The following is an 18822-nucleotide window of genomic DNA, read 5'->3' as shown; positions in this document are numbered from 1 at the left end:
TGTTTGACAGCACTAAATTTAATATAAAATGTTCAAATAATTAGTTTAATTTACTTTTCAACTTAATTATTTTTGTTGTTTTAAAATGTTTTTAATATTGTCAACAAAATTACAGTCAAATTTTACTCACTCACTCACTCACTCTCGCTCACTAAATGCAAGATAATCTAATTTGTAATAATAAATATTTTTTATAAATAGATATACATTTATATATAAATTGTTTAAATATTACATTTTCTTGTTAACAAAATAATGTTTGTTTTTTTTAAGCACAATCTTGTCAACGAAATTACTGTCAAAATATACTTTTTTAAAGAAAAATGTGGATAGATTTGAATTTAAATATATAAATTGTGAAAATTTAAGGTGAAAATGCAAAATATTTTTTGAAGAAAAAGAAATAGATTAAATTCATATATAACTAAATATTTTCTCACCATTTTTTTTTTCAAATTAGATGCCGTTTTATAGTTAAATTGACTATAATAAATAAATGTGACGTTTTTATGATGAATATGAAATTTTTAATTAATCTGACTAAAACAAAAACAAACACTATGACTAAGACCAAAACAGACAAAATTAACACAGGCTTATATTTTTGACTGGAAAAGGCCCTTTTAAAGTGTTGGATTTTGCCAGAATTGAGGTGAACACACCCATAAAGCACTGGTGAATAGTGACTGCAGTGCTCTTGGAGAACATAGGCCTTTTATTTCAGTAGTAAAGCCCGTGGGAAGGTGGTTGGGGACATTTGGGAGGAGAAGACGGCCGTAATGTGCTGGGAATTCTGTAGCTTCGATTATACCGTTTCATGTAGCGACAAACCGTTCCTAGACCTGCGCAAAAAGCTTGCTTTCTTTCATCCTGAGGCGAGAGAGTGGGTGAGAGGATACAAAGTGTCTTGACGACTGTGATCCCAGCATCCACCCTGGCACCATCGGCCTAACGTCTTTCCAGACCTGTAATTCCGCTGGTCTTTTCCTGCTTTCTTGACTTTTTTCCCCCTGCTTGCTGTCGTTTCTGCCTGGGGCTTGAGCTTTGGCCTGGCGCTTTGTTTATCTTGTGAGAGCAGTCATTTAGTAATTTCACACCCATAAACGTCTTCCTTAACCTCATCCCTCTCACCCACGTTAATTAACTTTTATCAGTTTAGGAAATGAAACCGCACTTGCCTTCACCTCGCTGTTTAATTGGTGGTGTTGATTGTTTTAGAGGACACGAGGGCAGAGTCTTTGTCAGGGGAGACACACAGGAAACCACAGCGGTATGCGCTGAAACTAACATCACATGTGTGGTGTTTTTTTCATCTGCACAGAATTCACGGTTGTTAATCTTGTAAATGTTATGCAGACATTGTCTTAAGCGCAAATCGTTCTATTAAACTCTGTTTTTAATAGGCTGATTTGATGATTCTATATGCTGCATCGCACCACAAGCAAATTGTCTCTGGTGAGCTGCCTTATCTTTAAATTACATTATGTCTAAAGTTTATTAAAGCCGTGCCTCTGTAGCATATAGGTTAATCAAGCTTATTGGAGCATTGCAAATTCGCTTTGTTTCTTTCGCTGCTGAGAAAAACAAAAGATGTGTGTGGAAATATAATGACCATCCGTTTGGTTTATATGTACTGTGCATGTGTAATGGATTTGATTTAACCCTTGTTGGCTTGAATGTATAAAATCTTGCACATTTTCCTTCAGGGATGAATAAAGTTGTATCTCTTTGATGCTCTTCGATCCAGGGTTTCCTCATTATCATTCCATCACCCTCTTTTTCACTCACTCTCTTGTGTGTGTCTATGTTTTGGATGATGTAGGTCAGTGGTTCTCAACATGGTTTTGCTTCAGGACTCAAGTCAAGTCCATTTTTAAAGGCTGTTGTTTTCTACATTAACTGTGCTTTGTTGCAGCATCTAGCATTATTTTGTCAGACAGAAACCTGTCTTTGGGAGTCATGTGGTAATCATTATTTAGATGAGAGTGTATTATAGCCTGTTTCTTGTTCTCCTTTGTAGGTTTTGTCACAAAGTGAGTATGTGTGTGAGAGAGAGAGAGAGTAAGAGGCTACAGCAGAGAGATCACAGGGACTTCATTAAGGAACCATGTAATAGAACAGACTGCACACTTATGTTCCAAAACTCTCTCTTTCTTTCATTTTAGCGTCTGATACGCCTACTTTCTGTCTTTTTATATCTCTCTCTCGGTCTCTCTCTCTCATTAACTTTTATTCTTGATAATTCATTTAGTCTTTCCCCACAATTGCACTCTATTTCTGTCTAATTTAGTTAGAACGATTATTTCAGGCTTAATGTTAGAATTTTGTACATTTATCAAATCTTCATGTATTGTCTCTTTATAATGGCTGCACTGTAATTGTCGAGGTCAACTTTATAATTTTCAATAATTAAGTTCAATAATACTGTCATTTTGAGAATTGGTCTGATTTTGTACTATTTTTTTATTTTGTCCTGCAGGCAGTGGATTGATAGGGAACTCCTCTGCCTCCTTCATGGGAACGTTTCTGGCCAGCAGTCTGGGCTCTCCTCCCTCACACCCCAGTGGACCCCCATCATCCCCCTCTTCTCCGCCCTATCGCTCTGGACCTCACTCCACAGCCCCGTCACAGATCTGGTTCCCACACTCACATGAAGGTGATCTATCTATTTATCATTTTATCTAATTTTATCTATCTATCTATCTATCTATCTATCTATCTATCTATCTATCTATCTATCTATCTATCTATCTATCTATCTATCTATCTATCTATCTATCTATCTATCTATCTATCTATCTATCTATCTATCTATCATTGTCTGTCTGCTGTATCTGTAGAAATACCCAGCGTGCTTACTAATACAGACAAAAGCACAATTTACAGTATGTTTGAGTGTCAGTGTGCTGTGCTGCACTATATTAGAGTGCGGCTTCTTCATTTCTGTTTTTTTATGCATTTGATCTTGAACGAGTTTTCCCCTTGCAAGCACTCAGTCATGCTTACTTTTTAATTTAGACTGTCCATAATGTGCAATATGTTTTTTTAAATGTATATAGCTCTTTATATAAATGTTTATGCCTTAAGAATGTGTGTGTATGCATAGCGTGTATTTGTGTTAACATGCGCACATGGCTGTTCTTTTTAAATAGTATGCACAGCTGAGCACTTGCTATTGGTATTTTCACAGATCCGTGTACAACCGCGTACAAGCGTATGTGTGTGTGTATCGGTGCGGGTTAACTGCTCTGTATCTGCGGAGCTCTTGGCAGCTGGCAGAATGAAACAGTAATTGTGGTTGGCAGCGAACACAGTGGTGTTACTGCTGGCACCCAATGCTACTGTAACTGAATGACTGAACAAATCTGCGCGTGCGAGACGGAATGAGAGAGTTAGAGGCAGAGGGAAAAAAAATATGGTGCCGTAGCCGACCTAGCGCATATTCTGCTGCGCACGGAACTTTATATAAACCATCATTAACCTTACAACGATAACAATAATCATAACTATAATGATGATGCTTCTGATTACCACCATAAAGAAATAATAATAATAAAACTAATAACAATAATATTAATAACAGAATGTGTCTATAATGATGCAAACGGCCCCATCTTGATGATAAGAGCTCATTATCTGAATCAGTCTTTAATTGTGCTTAGCCCCTCGAAGCAGCTGATTGGATAGCTTCGTTTCCCCCCCAGCCGTGTCCCTGCATTCCCTCCTTCATTTGCATAAAAAGCATGTCATCAAAAAGAGCCATGCAATTACCCCCGCTCTGTTCCCCTGGAGACGGTCCAGCTACCGATGATGTGACGCCCCACCTGACCCATTAGGCCAGGGGGGTGAAAGGGGGAGGACAGGAGAGAAAAGCGTTAGTTGATTGGATGCAGCGGGATCTCCTGTGTGGTCTGGGAAATTGTTAATTAATATTCATTAACTTTATGAGCATGGTGCTGTAATGTCTGTCGGCAATTTAGTAAATTACCTTAAAAGCAAAAAAAAAAAAAAGGTGAGTAAATGCATTTTGAGCATCATTTTGATGTGATTTTATGGGGAAGTTGGGCTACGGTCGTCTGGTCACCTGACTGCCAAGAGAATGCAATGAGGCTCAACATTAGAGGCTCACTATTTTGGGGGGTTGATATGGGGTTTCCTCAGCTAGACCCAGGGGTCTCGTGACCCTTACGGTTAAACCCAACAGCAACGGTCTACTTCCTGCTCAGACAACTGACACTCACACAGGGGGTGTGCATCTGTGTGGGTACATGAATGCGGTTTTAACTGAGAGATGCTGAGGGTTAGATGCATCACCACAGGGAGGTGCTGGCTTCCGGACTCTGCTAAGCGTGTGTGTGTGTGTGTGTGTGTCCTCTCTGCCTTTTGGCCCCTCGGCTCCTCTTTTGGCTATGAACAGTTTGTGGTCAGGCACCGCTTTTCAGTGCCTCCTTTATCTCTCCCGGTCAGGTGTGCGTCTGTGTACATGTGTATCTGAGAACGTTTGTGTTTGTAGTCATATCATAAAAATATGGCAACGATGAGACATGTTGGCTCAACCTAACTGATAATCAGATAACTAAACGCCCAACCGCCCCCTGACAGACAGATCAGCCAAAGGTGTGTGTTTTCCAAACAGAAAACTCAAGATTTGGAGTGGACTCAAACAATTATACTCAAAATATTCAAAACATTTTTTTTCTTCCATGGAACACAATTAGAGTCATTTACAATGCATTTTATATCAAATTTAAATTAAATTTATGCATTTAGCAGACGCTTTTATCCAAAGCGACTTACAGTGCATTCAGGCTATCAATTTTTACCTATCATGTGTTCCCGGGGAATCGAACCCCCAACCTTGCACTTCATAGTGCAATGCTCTACCACTTGAGCTACAGGAACATATGAACATATTATATGCAAAGTATATGTAATAAGTAACTGTCAAACTCCAGAAAGGACATACAAACACCATAAAAGTGGTTGACATCTATAATAAGTTAAGGGGAAAAGACTGAAAATTAAGTCACAACACAAAGATAATCTTCCCCTTCAGTGTTATGGAAGTAGTGGCAAATCTATTTACCCATATTTTGATGTACATCCAAGTGTAATGGAAAATATTTAGGGCAGGGACTTGCTTCTGTCCGTTGGTTGGATGACCGTTAAGTTATTTTAATTAATATTTCTGAGGTAAAAAAGAAAGAAAGCAACACATGCATGGATAAATTGTTCACAGTTAGATAAACGTGTATTTTCATACACGTTCATACACGAACTCGGAAGATTTTCCATGAATAATGTCTTAATTTTTGGTTTAATTTACACTTTATATACAAGCTATTGTATGATTTCAAAAGATATAGAATACAGCTCAGGAATTATATGAATCACTTTTATGATACTTGCATGGTGCTTTTTATGATTTTGTAGCTTGAAAGCCCCAATTACATTCATTATACTGAAAATATTGGCCAGGATATTGTTAAAAAAATCTTAATTTTCCACACACTGAAAAAATTATTAATTGAATGTGCTTCATTTTTTTAAGGGTAGGTTGCAATCAATCTATTTTAGCTACATTTAAATAAACAAATTTAGTTGACTAACTTTCAATAATTTTATTTATTTATTTCAATGTAGAAAGAAGAAAGAAACTCATACAGGTTTAGGTTTCATACAGGTCATAACATGAGGATGAGTAAAATTTGAGAATGAGTTGTCCCTTTAATTCTAAGCATGCTTGTCAGAGTGAATTTAGAATTAAGATTTTAAATAGTGCTATTTTTAACCTTTTTCATAAATGCTTTTTGGTAAAACTAGAGTGAGGCTGTGTGTGTACACATATCACTATCAAGTTAAAAGCAACCTGGACACCTGTTTTCCCATCTGTGTGAGCCCTCTGAGAAACATCAAGTTGTGATTGTGCCTGACCAGAGGATGTGTGTGTTTATTCGATCCCTCTTTCTTTCGCGCACACTCTCGCAGACAATTGTGCCCTCTAAATCCTCTAAACAAGTGTTGTGAGAGGCATTAACCGCACAGCTGAGTGCTTCGCTGGGTGTTAATATAAAACGCCTGAGGCAGATAGAAGTGAAGTCGGAACAGCAAAAGCTCTAAGATTTTATTTTATATTTTGAGTGCGTGTAAGGGTGTTAGGTAGGTCTGTGCGGTACGTTTATGCGAGAGAGGAAAGGAGAGTGAGGGAGTTGGCGCAAAGCAAGAGGGGGGATCACCTTTGAAGTCTCAGCTGGTGGAGGAAGCCAGGCTTGGCTTGGCACGTTGCATGCACTGACTGGGAATATGTGTGTGTGTGTGTGTAAGTGGAGTGTGTTTAGCCTGGGAAAAGACATGGAGACAGTTTGTATATTTCATAATAAATGAGAGTGTAAGAGGAAAATAATTGGTTACAGTAGCTCATGTACACCCGCTCAAATATATGTCCTCCACACACACACACACACACACACACTCTCTGTCCAAATGATTGTTTTTAAGGATTGAATCCAGGAAGCCCCAATCGGCATGCTGCCAGCTGGCCAAACTCCAGTGTTCGGCACCCAGCCAACACACAGCTCTGCCACCCTATACTCTCTCTCTCTCTCTTTTTCATACACATACTCTTTTTCTCTCCGTCTCATTGTCCATCTTTCTTTTATCTTTCACTCATTCAATACCTGAGTTCTCTCTCCTTGATGTCCCAAACCACTCTTCCACTACATTAATGTTTTTTTGTTCCTTTTTTTCCCCACTTTATCTACTCCTGTTCCTTTTTAAAACTTTTTTCCATCATTTCTTGCTTTGAGGTTGTAACATCTTCTCTTACTATTGATTATCGATAGCCCATCATCTCTCATTTTCTTTTTTCCACCTCCTTTTCTTTAATTATTTTACTTTCTACTCTCGTCTACTCTCTCTCTTTCTCTCTGTTTGTGTGTGTGTGTGTGTGTGTGTATGTATGTGTATATATATATATATATATATATATATGTATGTATGTATGTATGTGACCCTGGACCACAAAACCAGTCGATAAAGTGTCAATTTTTTAAATTGAGATTTCTACATCATCTGAAAGCTGTATATATATATATATATATATATATATATATATATATATATATATATATACACTAAGTTTTTAAGTGCCTTGAGTTAAAAATCAGTTCAACTGGATCTTATCTCAGTCCATTGTTCTCCATCTAGATTTTTTATTATGTGAATGATCCCTTAGTCTAATGAACAAGTTCAAGTCTGCTTTATTGTCAATTCTTCCACATGTACAGTACATACATACAGAGAATCGAAATTGCGTTACTCTCAGACCCCCGGTGCACACAGATAACATTAACATTAAAGCCTTAAAATCTAGATCAAAATATAAAATGTAGATACAACTATACAATAAGGAAATGTTAAAAAAGACATAATAAAATTAAAAATAAAGTTAAATAAAGCAGCGCAAGGGAAAAGGCAGATAGAGTGCAAATCAATGAAGTGAACAACAGTGCAGATAAAAGATTATTTAGTGCAAAAACAAAAGCTTATTAAGTCTGATTAAAGTGGCAAAGGGCTCAAGAGCAGTTATTTCATTTAACAGACTGATGAGGTAGTGGAATGATGTCAGTTCCATGGAGAATGAGGTAGTGAGCAGACCAATGCTGCACAAAGTGACTGGTGCATGTCAACGTATATTAGTGGTGCCTGGGGCAGAAGAGGGGAGGGGGGGCAAGTTCGGGAGTGAGATATAACAATATAACTTACTAAACAGAACTGTTTATATTAATTATAATTATTATTCAATTCAAGTTTATTTGTATGGCACTTTTCATGATGCAAAACGTTGCAAAGCAGCTTTACAGCAAATTGAAGTTTCTACATTATATTTTGTAGAAGCTTATCAGTGGTGACTATCTCAAGTTGATGCCAATATTATTATGTAACAATAAATGTAGTTACTAATTAAACATTGACATTTTTTAATGTATTGGCATTTTATTAAGGCAAGAAGACATTTAAGGCTGTACGTTACAGTGGTTTTACCACAGATTAGAAAAAAAAGTGGCCTTGTGTGGCTTATTGCGTCTTTTTACACAGTGGCCACATTCTGCAGCTGTTGATTCAGCACATCTCGCAATTATCAGAGCTGAAAAGATCCCCTCCTCTCCTCCTCCTCTTCCCCTCTCTGTTCTGCTCTCTCCTCCCTCCGTCTGCCTGCTTCGTTCTGCTGCTTCGCTTCAATTAGAGGGTTAGATGGGCATATTTGAGTCAGCCCTGTTTCCTTTTTATATTGTTCTCCTTTCTTTCTCTTAATATCAGTTTCATTGACAAAATATGTATTGTGAAAATAAAATGTTCCTGCTGTAGTGTTAAGATATACAAGTAAATAAATTACAGATTGAACAAAAATAACACTTTTGTTAAACAATTATTAGGCTAAGCAAGGAATCAAGACAACAAATATTAAATATCTATAAAATGGAGAAAGGTGTGGTAATAATAACTGTAACAGAGACATGCATCTCTCTCACAGTCTCTCACTCCTTTTTCTTTGTCAGGAATCTTTGTTCGCATGTATGATTAGAGAGGTGTGTGTGTCTCCATTGTCCTCTTCCAGCAGATCGCACGACATGCTTTTGGTTTTCTACTTTACATGGATGGTGAATTTGTCATGCACATGACAGGCTGTAATCTGATGCACTTTATTGTGCCTTATATGTAAATGTATATGTCTGTGTCATGGGTGCCGGTAGAGCTGGTACTGAGTTACACTTTGAGTGAATCTTAGTGATTGAAACAGATAGACTAATTATTACCAATTCTTATTTTATTTTTTATTTTATTACTGGTACTTTTTTCATTCAGTGATTTAGTTATTTATATTAAACAGTCCTGGACATAAAATATTTAGAAATTTAAAATGAGAAATTAGAAGTATTTTAGAGTGAAGGGGGGGGGGGGGGGTGAGGTATGGAAAGGCAGCGAATAAAAAGAGAAAATGACCTCCTTTAAACAAACATTGGCATTCAGCTCAGCAGTGTTAATGTCTGTATGTATATGATTAAATGGGTAGTTCTGTGTGGCTCCATTCCTCCTCTTTCCCTCTCTTTCTCATACACTGACTCACACTCACACACACACACACACACACACACACACACACACACACACACACACACACACACACACACACACACACACACACACACACACACACACACACACACACACACACACACACACACACACACATAACCACAGATCCTCTTTGACTTTGTTTGGGAAACTGTCCAACACTCCCCACCTGTACTTTTCACTGCTTCTCAGTCTTACAGAACAAAAACAGTGTCTTGGCTTCTGAGCCGAATCTCAGTTTGATCTGGCACACTGAGCTCCTGTGGCTCATCATTCTTCATTTAGATGAATACAGTTTTCATTCAAACTGGGGAGCTGTAGTTTACAATAAGTGTGTTTGATTAGTTATGTGTGTGTGTCTCGTTTCTCTAGCCTGTAATGGTCTGTGCTGGACTGCGTTTATTGCTCATCATTAGAGTCTGATTGCTTTCAGACTGCCGTGCCGCTCTGCTCTAATTGTTGCCATTTAAATTAATTGTTGAAGGGAGTGATTGTGGTGATTGTTGCCTCCTCTTCTTTTCTCTGTTCTGACCTCAACTGTGGTGGTCTGGTCTGGTCTTGTCTGGTCTGTTCAGTTTTCATCTCCTTTTTGTCTCCTTTTTAAGACTGCATATACCATTGAAAAGTTTGGGGTCTGTAAGGAAATTAACAATTTTATTAAGCAACGATGCATTAAATTCATTAGGAATGACATTAAAAGATTTTACATTGTACATTGCACAATGCTTTTCTATTGACGTTTCTATTTATACTGAAAACAAAATGTCCACAAAAATATTAGCTGCATTAAACATTGATAGTTGTAAAATATTTTTGCTTGAGCACCAATATTAGAATGATTTCTGAAGGATCATGTGATGCTGAAGAGTGGATAAATGGTCGAAGAAAATTCAGATTTGCCATCACAGGAATAGATTTTCTAATATACAAAAAAAAATTTAAATTCTGCTAAGATTTCACAATATTACTGTTTTAATGTATTGTTATCAATTGAATGCAGCCATGTTGATCTTAAAACGTGTCCTTCAAAAATATAAAAATAAATCCCATCAACCTCAAATGTTTGAATGCACTCAACACATATGTGACTCTGGACCACAAAACCAGTCATAAATAGCACAAGTATATTTGCCGCAATAGCCAACAATACATTGTATGGGTCAAAATTATAAATTTTTCTTTGATGAAAAAATCATTAGGATATTAAGTAAAGATCATGTTCCATGAAGATATTTTGTAGATTTCCTACCATAAATATATCAAAACTTAATATTTGATTCATAAATATGCATTGCTAAGAACTTCATTTGGGCAACTTTAAAGGGAATTTTCTCAATATTCAGATTTTTTGCACACTCAGATTACAGATATTCAAATAGTTGTATCTCAGCCAAATATTGTCCTAACAAGTCATACATCAATGGAAAGCTTATTTATTCAGCTTTGATAATGTTTAAATCTTCAAATAAACTGACCCTTATTATTGGTTTTGTGGTCCAGGGTCACAAATTTACAAATGACTGTGCTAACCGTCCCTCGTCTTTGTGGATGTTCATGGTTAATGTTTGCACCTCTCTGTATCTCCACATGCTGCAGGAGCTTGTGTGTGTACACGCACTGCATATGTGTGTGTCGATAAAATTGAAATTCTGTGGCTGTTGGAAACAGGTGCAGCCAGAAGGCCTGATATTACACATCTGGACTCCCCTGTGATGTCACTGTCAACAAGACGCTCCACTGGTGTCAATTAGTAAGAGAGGCAGGAGAGGGGGAGATCTTCCCTCCTCCTTTGTCTCTCAATTGCCCTCTCTCTCTCTCTTTCAGACACACTCACACATGTACCTACAGACACTTACGGTCTGTCTCTCTCATAATCTGCCTCTCGAAATGATATGCTCCATCTCTATCACACTCGCACTCCCTTATTCCCATCTCTCGTTTTACTTTTACCCTCTTACTCGTTATTTATATACGTATTACACAAAGGTTTAATTCATGCCCTGAATGTCTATTACTGTAATGAAGTGCTTTCATCATTTTCACCAACTACGAAATGGCCAGTCAAGGCATACAGGATAGCCAAGCTGTTTAATTTTAATGATGAAATTTTGGTCCATTTTTACAGTCCTTGTAAATTTTTGGCTGATAACCCATAAGCACTTAAATTATGTAGAAACAAATAACAAAGAAAATGTAAAAGCTAAAATCTAGCATTTTAAATGATGCTATGATAATAGATATTGAACAAAATTTAAATACATTTAAACATTTTATTTAATAGTGCTATTAAATTATTTGTGTTTGTAAATGTTAATTTTAAGTGTTAAAAGATGGCAATGGTAATCTAAAGGGAAATGAGCATACAAATAAATATCCAATATTGACTGTTACCAATAAAAACATTTCTGATATCAGATGATGATTTATTCGGTACCAATATATCGTGCATTAATTTGTTTTCTGCCACAGTTCTCTATTGTGTCAGGACAGAAAGGGTCATGACCCTTACGAAAGGAAAATATATTTACCAATATATTTCTTAAAATATATTGTGATATATTGTAATATATTAATTTCCCTTTTTATTTTCTAAAATATTATATATTTGAATACATTTAATAATATATTGATGATACATATATTACATAATATATTGCAAAATATACAAATTATTGCAATATATTGCAATATATTGGAAAAAATAAATATATATAAGAATATATGCCTAATATATTACATGATATTTTCCAATATACTGCAATATATTTTTGTTTCATAAGGGGACAGTGTGTGTGTGTGTGTGTTTTGTAGGCTATGGGACATTGGCTCCGTGGAATGCTAAGGATGAGCAATATGGACTGCTGTTTACTTTGGCCCCAGACCGTTAAACTTTTAACTGCAACCAATTAAACTGTGTGCAAGGACAGGGTGTCTCAAACATATATGTGTGCAAAAACACAGGAACACACACTCAAAAAGACACCAATATACTCTACCCTTACACAGACTTCCATTTCACTGACAGACAGAAACACACACTCACGCTCACACACACACACCACAGATGGCTATAATAGCTCTGTGTTGTGGGCGGCTTAAGCACATGACCCTTGTGTGCCTGGCCATTGACCTCTGCTGCTCTGTGGTTGGGTTTCAGCCATGTGCTTAGTTTACACATAAATACACCCCAGTGTAGCCTTCACTATCTCAGGACACAGTGCAGTGTCCTTGAAGATAAAGAGTCACACTGAGCGGCCATTTACCTCCCTCTGAACCAGTGGGATTTGCATGCATAGTTGTGAAAAGAGCATCTTTTATTACTGTTTGTCTGTGTATGTACTTTATGTATATATTGATACATATATACAACTGCTTGGGAATTAATGTCTCTCTAGTATCTTTGGGTATACAATAGTGCGTATGATGTTTGCTTAAGCAAGATCAACTAAAATGTGTTTTAAAGGCTGTAAACAGAAGTTCTTAAAGCTCTTGTTTAGTTGAACTACTCATAAATGTCGAGTAAAGAACTGAACTTGTTTGTGTAGGGGGGCTTCTGGGAAAGGTTGTACCATGCTGTAGGGCTTCATGAACCTGCATCCAGCCACAGCAAAAAGGCCAAAACTGTCACTCTCTTTTGTTACATTTGCTTATCCTGACAATGTTCTCTCCCCTCTTTCCTTTTTCTCTCTCAGCCCCAGGGTATCCCCGCTTTTCAGGGAGTCTAGCCCCCACCTTCCTGCCCATGAGCCCCCTGGATCACCATGGCAACAGCAGTGTACTCTATGGACAGCACCGCTTCTATGACTCTCAGAAAGGTGAGTGAAGTTCCATTTCTTCTGTCTATCAACAGTAAACAGACTATGAAAAAGTATTTGTCGGCATTTGTTTCTTTCCTAAGATTTCTATCTTCGAAGCCTCCCGTCGCAGCCCCACCTTCTCTCCACAAATCACAGCCTCCCACCACTATCTAGGACTGCCCTACCGCTGGACTCCTGCAGTCGTGAGAGGGAACCTGGGACCACAGCTTCCCAAAAGAGCTCCAAAGAGACGGGTGTAGCGGAGCGAAGAGTAGCACTCGGAGGAAAAGAAAAAGAAAAGAGTAAACAAGAGTCCAAGCACGATCGGCAACATCATGGTCCTCCCACTCTTCACCACCACCACCACCAGCACCACCCTCAAGGCCTAGAAGAGGACTTCCGGCACAAAGACGACCCTAAGCACCTTAGTTCCTGCCTGCTTAGCACCAAGACCCAGAATGGCTCTGATCCAGGGGCCACCACCAGGGGCTCCCTGCCCAGTTGTGTGGGGCCGGGGGCCTCTGGTCTGGGGACTGGCCGGCAGACAAGTGGAGACAGTCACTGTTGCAAGGAGGGTGTCAGTGGAGAGATGCGAATTAGTGAGCCACCCTCAGACTGTCTTCGCCACAGTGCCATGCTGGGCCATGCCCACCCAGTGCCCTACTCAATACCGCCTCCCCTGGGCCTAGGCTCTGCCTTAGGAGGATCCTGGCTGCACCCAAGTCATCCGCACCATCACCATCCTCATCATCCCCACCCTGATCTCTTCTGCCCACCACCCCCTGCTCCACTAATCATGCCCACTGCTCAGGAAAAGAGCCTTGGCAGGGACTCTGAGGTGACAGGACCTACCTTTGTGCCCTCTGTGGGGCCACAGGGAGACAAAACCAGTGGACCATTCCAGCTTGGGAACCCTCACTGTCGAGGTATGGGAGGTGGGATGGTCGCGGTTGGGGGCAGGGTGGGGAAAGAAATGAAAACACCTGAGAGGAGTAGCAGTGGAAGTCAAGTAGCTACCCTACTGCCTCCTCCAGGTAGCTGCCAAAGAAAATCTTCCCAGCAGCAACACGCATATGGCAAAACAGACAAGAGCCCAGACTGGCCCTTGGGCCCCCATTCACGCACAAACGAGGTTCAGCACAGTCAGAATCAGCATCCCCACTCATCACGTTCTTGTAGCTTGGACAGCAGTGAGGAATCTGATGCCTTCCGTCCCTCTCTGCCACAGGGGACAAAGGGTGGGCACCAAACTAAGAGTAGCATTTATGCCAGCACTCCACCTTTCCGGGACTGTTCCCACTCAGGTCCGTCGAACAGGGCATCATCTGAAGGTAAAGGTGCAACAGATGTTCAGTGTACTCTTCAGAGGAACAGTCAGAGAGTTGCACGGATACGTCATCAGCAGCACAGTAACAGGGCTAGCAATGGTGGACAGGGTCCAGAGTTGGAGCCTGCCAACAGCACACAAGACAAGAGAAAGATGGACATGGAATCGACATCACAGGGATACAGTGGGCATCAGACCAGCACTCATCCCTCCTGGGAGGTGCGAGGACACCGTGCTCAACCGGATGAAGAACCGCACAAGGCTTACAATTCTCTGGGTTCTGCTTCCCAGACTTCACATGGGGACCAAGGGTCTCTTCCCCCTCTAACTGCCCCACAGGAGGCCACACTGGGCCCCCAGGGACCTGAAGGCAATGCCATGAGTAGTCTGATGAAGTATAGCAGCCAGCAACCACTGCTGTTCTCTCAGAAGAGCCCGTTTGGTGGCCTGGGCTGCCTCAAGCAGGGGGCAGTTACTGGAGAGAAGAGCGAGAGGAACGAGAAAAATGACAAAAGTGGAAGCGGTTCGAGCTGTGCTCTGCAGGAATCAAAGCAGAACCTGCCCCCTAGGAGAGACTCGTCGTCTGGGGAGAATGAGCGCTCTGAGCGGGCAGGCAAGGACTCAGGGGAAGCTCAGGGGGAGGGAGAGGTGCGACAGCCCCCTGTAGGGATAGCGGTGGCCGTTGCCAGGCAGAGAGAGCCCCCGTCCCGCCTGCCAGACGGGCATCCCACCCACAGCCACCATAGCAGAGTGATGCCCAGCATGAAGGGTAAGCGACTCTCAACAGGAGGTCTGGTGTTTGTGTGTGTGTGTGTGTGTGTGTGTACAAGTCTGTGTTCTAACTAGCTATACATACATTTTCAGTTTACTGGATATACTTGATGAACTTTTGGAAACTTTATAGAAAAACAAGCTTGTGAATAAGAGAATGGTCAGAACCAAGACATTTTTGGTTATTTATCCAAATTATTTTTCATCCCTTGCCGAGGCATAACCTTCCAAATTGGTTATTTTAGGTGTTACTGTAACTGCCAAATTGCTCTTATACTCTTATAGCCACCTGTTTAAAGCGCTGAGTTGCTATCACCCAGTTGCAACCCCTTACCCGTGTCTGATATCTGAAAATGCTACTTTTTCAGGTAGTATAAAGAGATAGAATGACAGCAAGGCATGTCTGAATCTAAAAAAATTATCTTTCTGTACTTTTGATATCTCGCTATCCTATATGTGTGATTTAGCATTTGATTGAAAAAAATAGGCACCAATGAAATTAACAAATAAATAAGTTTGGTCATCAGTGGGTTTCTAGATTATAGTGCTTAACTGTTCTATGTTAGGTGTTGGATGCCCAATGTACTCGCTGGAGCGGGAAGTGGATGAAGATGCTAAAAGAGTCTGTGAGGAACAACTTGGACTTTCTCCATATGACAGAGAGCGAGAATTCCTCCTCAGGTATGACTATTAGTCAAATTGATGTTTCCAATTGAATTTCTGTATCAGTTGTACGTAAAAAACGACCAACCTGAAGAGTTAGCATGCAGCACTGTAGGTGTAATGCCTTGGAGAGTAACATTGTGCCATTTTGATGACTTCCCATCAGGGAAAACAAAGACAGAGTTGACTTTGCCAGGATCCACCCCTCCAGTAGTTGCCATGGAGATCTGACCTCACACCTTATTGTGCCAGGCGGTAGCCAATTAGGCCCTGAGCCGTCTGCTCACGCCCACCCCGCCCATCATCACTGGATGCCTCGGACAGGAAGTCCCTCCCTCTGGATGGGACACTCTTATAGTAAGCAAATGCCATCTGTTTTTGCCATTTTGATGATATTAGATTACAATATACTTCACGGTCTTGTTGAATTTCTGCATATGTTGGTTAATTAGTTTTACCCTACTAAATAATCAATGAATTGCCCATTAGTATTGAACCATAAGCTGAAATCTTTTAACATTAAGCGGCCTTTCCATGTCTCTGTTCAGGTCTCAGTCATGCAGCATTGCACCAGAACTTGGGCCCCGGCTTCTCTGCAACTATGCCCAGCCCTTTGCAACCAGTCTTGCCCCTTCCTCAGGACCCTTCCGCTGCCCTGGTGGTATTGCCTACTGAGCCAGCAGCCCACCCTGCCACCCATCACCTTGGTACATTGCCAAATATTACTGGTATTTTATTCGGTTGTTGTAGAAACATTGTTAATAGGTTAGGGCAGGGGTTCTCAGACCTCTCAATGAAGTACCTCTCAGCACTGAACGTTTTTGTAGGTCTCCCTATATCTATCACACCCACTTCAGGTCTTGCAGTCTCCACTATTGAGCTGATGAGTTAAATCAGGTGTGATAATTGAGGGAGACATACAAAATGTGCAGGGCTGGGGGTACTCCAGGGCAGGTTTGAGCCCTAGGTTTGAGGAGAATGAAGGTTATTCAGCTCCACATATTCAGGGGCAGCTGTGGCCTAATGGTTAGAGAGCCGGACTAGTTACCAGAAGGTCGCCGGCTCGAGTCTCGGTGCTGGCAGGAGTTGTAGGTGGGAGGGAGTGAATGAACAGCGCTCTCTTCCACTCTCAATACCCATGGCTGAAGTGCCCTTGAGCAAGGCACTGAACCCCCAGTTGCTCCCCGGGCGCTGGATATATAGCTGCCCACTGCTCCGGGTGGGTGTTCACTTCTTACTGCTGTGTGTGTGCACTTGGATGGGTTAAATAACACCAATTCCGAGTATGGGTTACTATACTTGGCAAATGTAATGACTTTCACTTTTCACTTTCAAAGACATATTCACGCCATCCATATTCTGAAATAAATTTTCATTATTTTTCTTTTCACTTTGTAATATATTTTTTTAATTGTTTGATGTGATGCAGTCGAACACAAAATAATATTTTCAAGAATCTTCACCTAGATTCTACCCCACCAGATAAAAAGATCAAGAAACAATTAGAAATAAATTGAGATTTAATGTTTGGGTGAACTTTTACTTTTACAGCCAGACAATTACAGCAAGTTAATCCATGGTCATTCTGTCCACTTGTTGTGTTCTGGAATTCAACACTGAATTCCCTTCCCTTTGGGTGTAATGTCCCTTCCGCCTCTGTATGGTTCCATCTCATCCCCTTCTGCCCTTGTGTCATTTTGTAATCATTATTGTGAAACGCTTCACTAAGCCAAGCAGGCAATTACAGCACATTGTAGTATGGACTTAATGGGAACAGTTTCACAAGCGGCCCTAATGCACACTCTGAATGCGCAAAGTGGAATTATTCGTACCGTTTAAACAAATTATCATTTCAAGTAGATAGCTTGCATATTTGACTTTGAGTGTGTGTGGGGGGGAGGGGGGCTTATGCATAGATAAGCGTGTGCGAGCGAGAGACATGGAGATCTAAAGTCACTGTGTGGGTGTACGTTTCAGGGTCTGTTGGTTTAGATTAAATTTGTATGAATGCAGAATTGGCCCAGGTGGGCTTTTAGGAGTTTGTCTCCTTTGCGACAATGTGTGGAACCTGAGGAGGTGAGGGGCACAGTGAACAATAACAATTTAGGGATCAAACTGTTTTGTTTTCTTTTGTTCATTTTGCACAGTGGCATAGCATTTTTCTTACTTTCTCAGTTGCCCTATGGTAAGAATATATCGCACAATATATCTGTTATTTGCCGATATTATGGATTTATTGGTATTGGTCTATATCATTTTTAATAGGGCATGCTCATTTCTTTTATTTTTTACATTTACATTACCTTTCCAGTCATCTAATGTTCACTTAATATTTAAACGCACTAATAATTCAATAACACTGTTAAATGTAATCTTTAACAAATCTCAGAATTGATACACATTTTTCAAATTGTATACTATAGTGCTTAAACACCTAAATTCATTTGTTACAGTTAAAACAATTGATTTTAGTTTTTTTTTTGTAATTGATTTAGACAAAATTGTGTATCATTTTATTTATTAGTTAACAAACATAATATGAAAATAATTATTTGCTTATCAGTTTCAGTCCCTACTCTACCTGAAAAATTGTATTTGCCTGTTAGTTAACATTATTTGTTAGTCTGAGTGGCCTAGATAATGTCAACAAAAAAGAAAAGTCATTTTGGTAGTTACGTTTAAAAAAAAAAATTGTGGTTGATAGGTACAGTAGTTAAATTTTTCAGAAAGACTATATAGGCAAATGTATTTTATTTTGGAATAAGTTATTATTCTCTTTAAAACCAAAGGAATATTTACCATCAGCTCATGCCAGTGGGTTATCATTCTCTGATGCACTGTTCCATCTGAGTGAGTTTGGATGTGGTATTCTTAGCATCTCTTTTAATGGTTTTAAACTGTATTGCACTGTGACTTGTCATGCCATGCTGTGCTCGGTTGTGCCATCGTGTCTGCACAGTTCTGGCATTGTGCTTTGATTTGTTGTGCATCTCTGAATGTCTTTTTTCACCCTATTATACTGTGCCTTGCTGTGCGGTGCATCATCACACAGTTTTTTGCAGTATTGTGCTGTGCTCTGCTGTCCTGTGCTGTGCGCCTCTGTTCGACATTCCTCCTCCCCACACTGGC

General features: G+C 39.8%; 1 protein-coding gene across 5 annotated transcripts in view; it reads left to right on the top strand.

Moving 5' to 3' along the window:
• bahcc1b (BAH domain and coiled-coil containing 1b) overlaps positions 1-18822 on the top strand; it is a 107224-nt gene that overhangs the window by 52936 nt on the left and 35466 nt on the right. For all 5 annotated transcript variants that reach the window (XM_059532646.1, XM_059532645.1, XM_059532647.1 and 2 more), the window contains 6 exons: positions 2480-2656; positions 12828-12950; positions 13034-15028; positions 15597-15711; positions 15860-16050; positions 16242-16400. In XM_059532646.1, coding sequence (XP_059388629.1) covers positions 2480-2656; positions 12828-12950; positions 13034-15028; positions 15597-15711; positions 15860-16050; positions 16242-16400 — 2760 coding nt within the window. The remainder of the gene's footprint in view (positions 1-2479; positions 2657-12827; positions 12951-13033; positions 15029-15596; positions 15712-15859; positions 16051-16241; positions 16401-18822) is intronic.

Source organism: Carassius carassius, chromosome 40, assembly GCF_963082965.1.
Source record: "Carassius carassius chromosome 40, fCarCar2.1, whole genome shotgun sequence".
NCBI classification, from domain to species: Eukaryota; Metazoa; Chordata; class Actinopteri; order Cypriniformes; family Cyprinidae; genus Carassius; species Carassius carassius.
The sequence above is the reverse complement of the archived record's forward strand: the minus strand, read 5'-3'. Positions and strand labels throughout refer to the sequence as shown.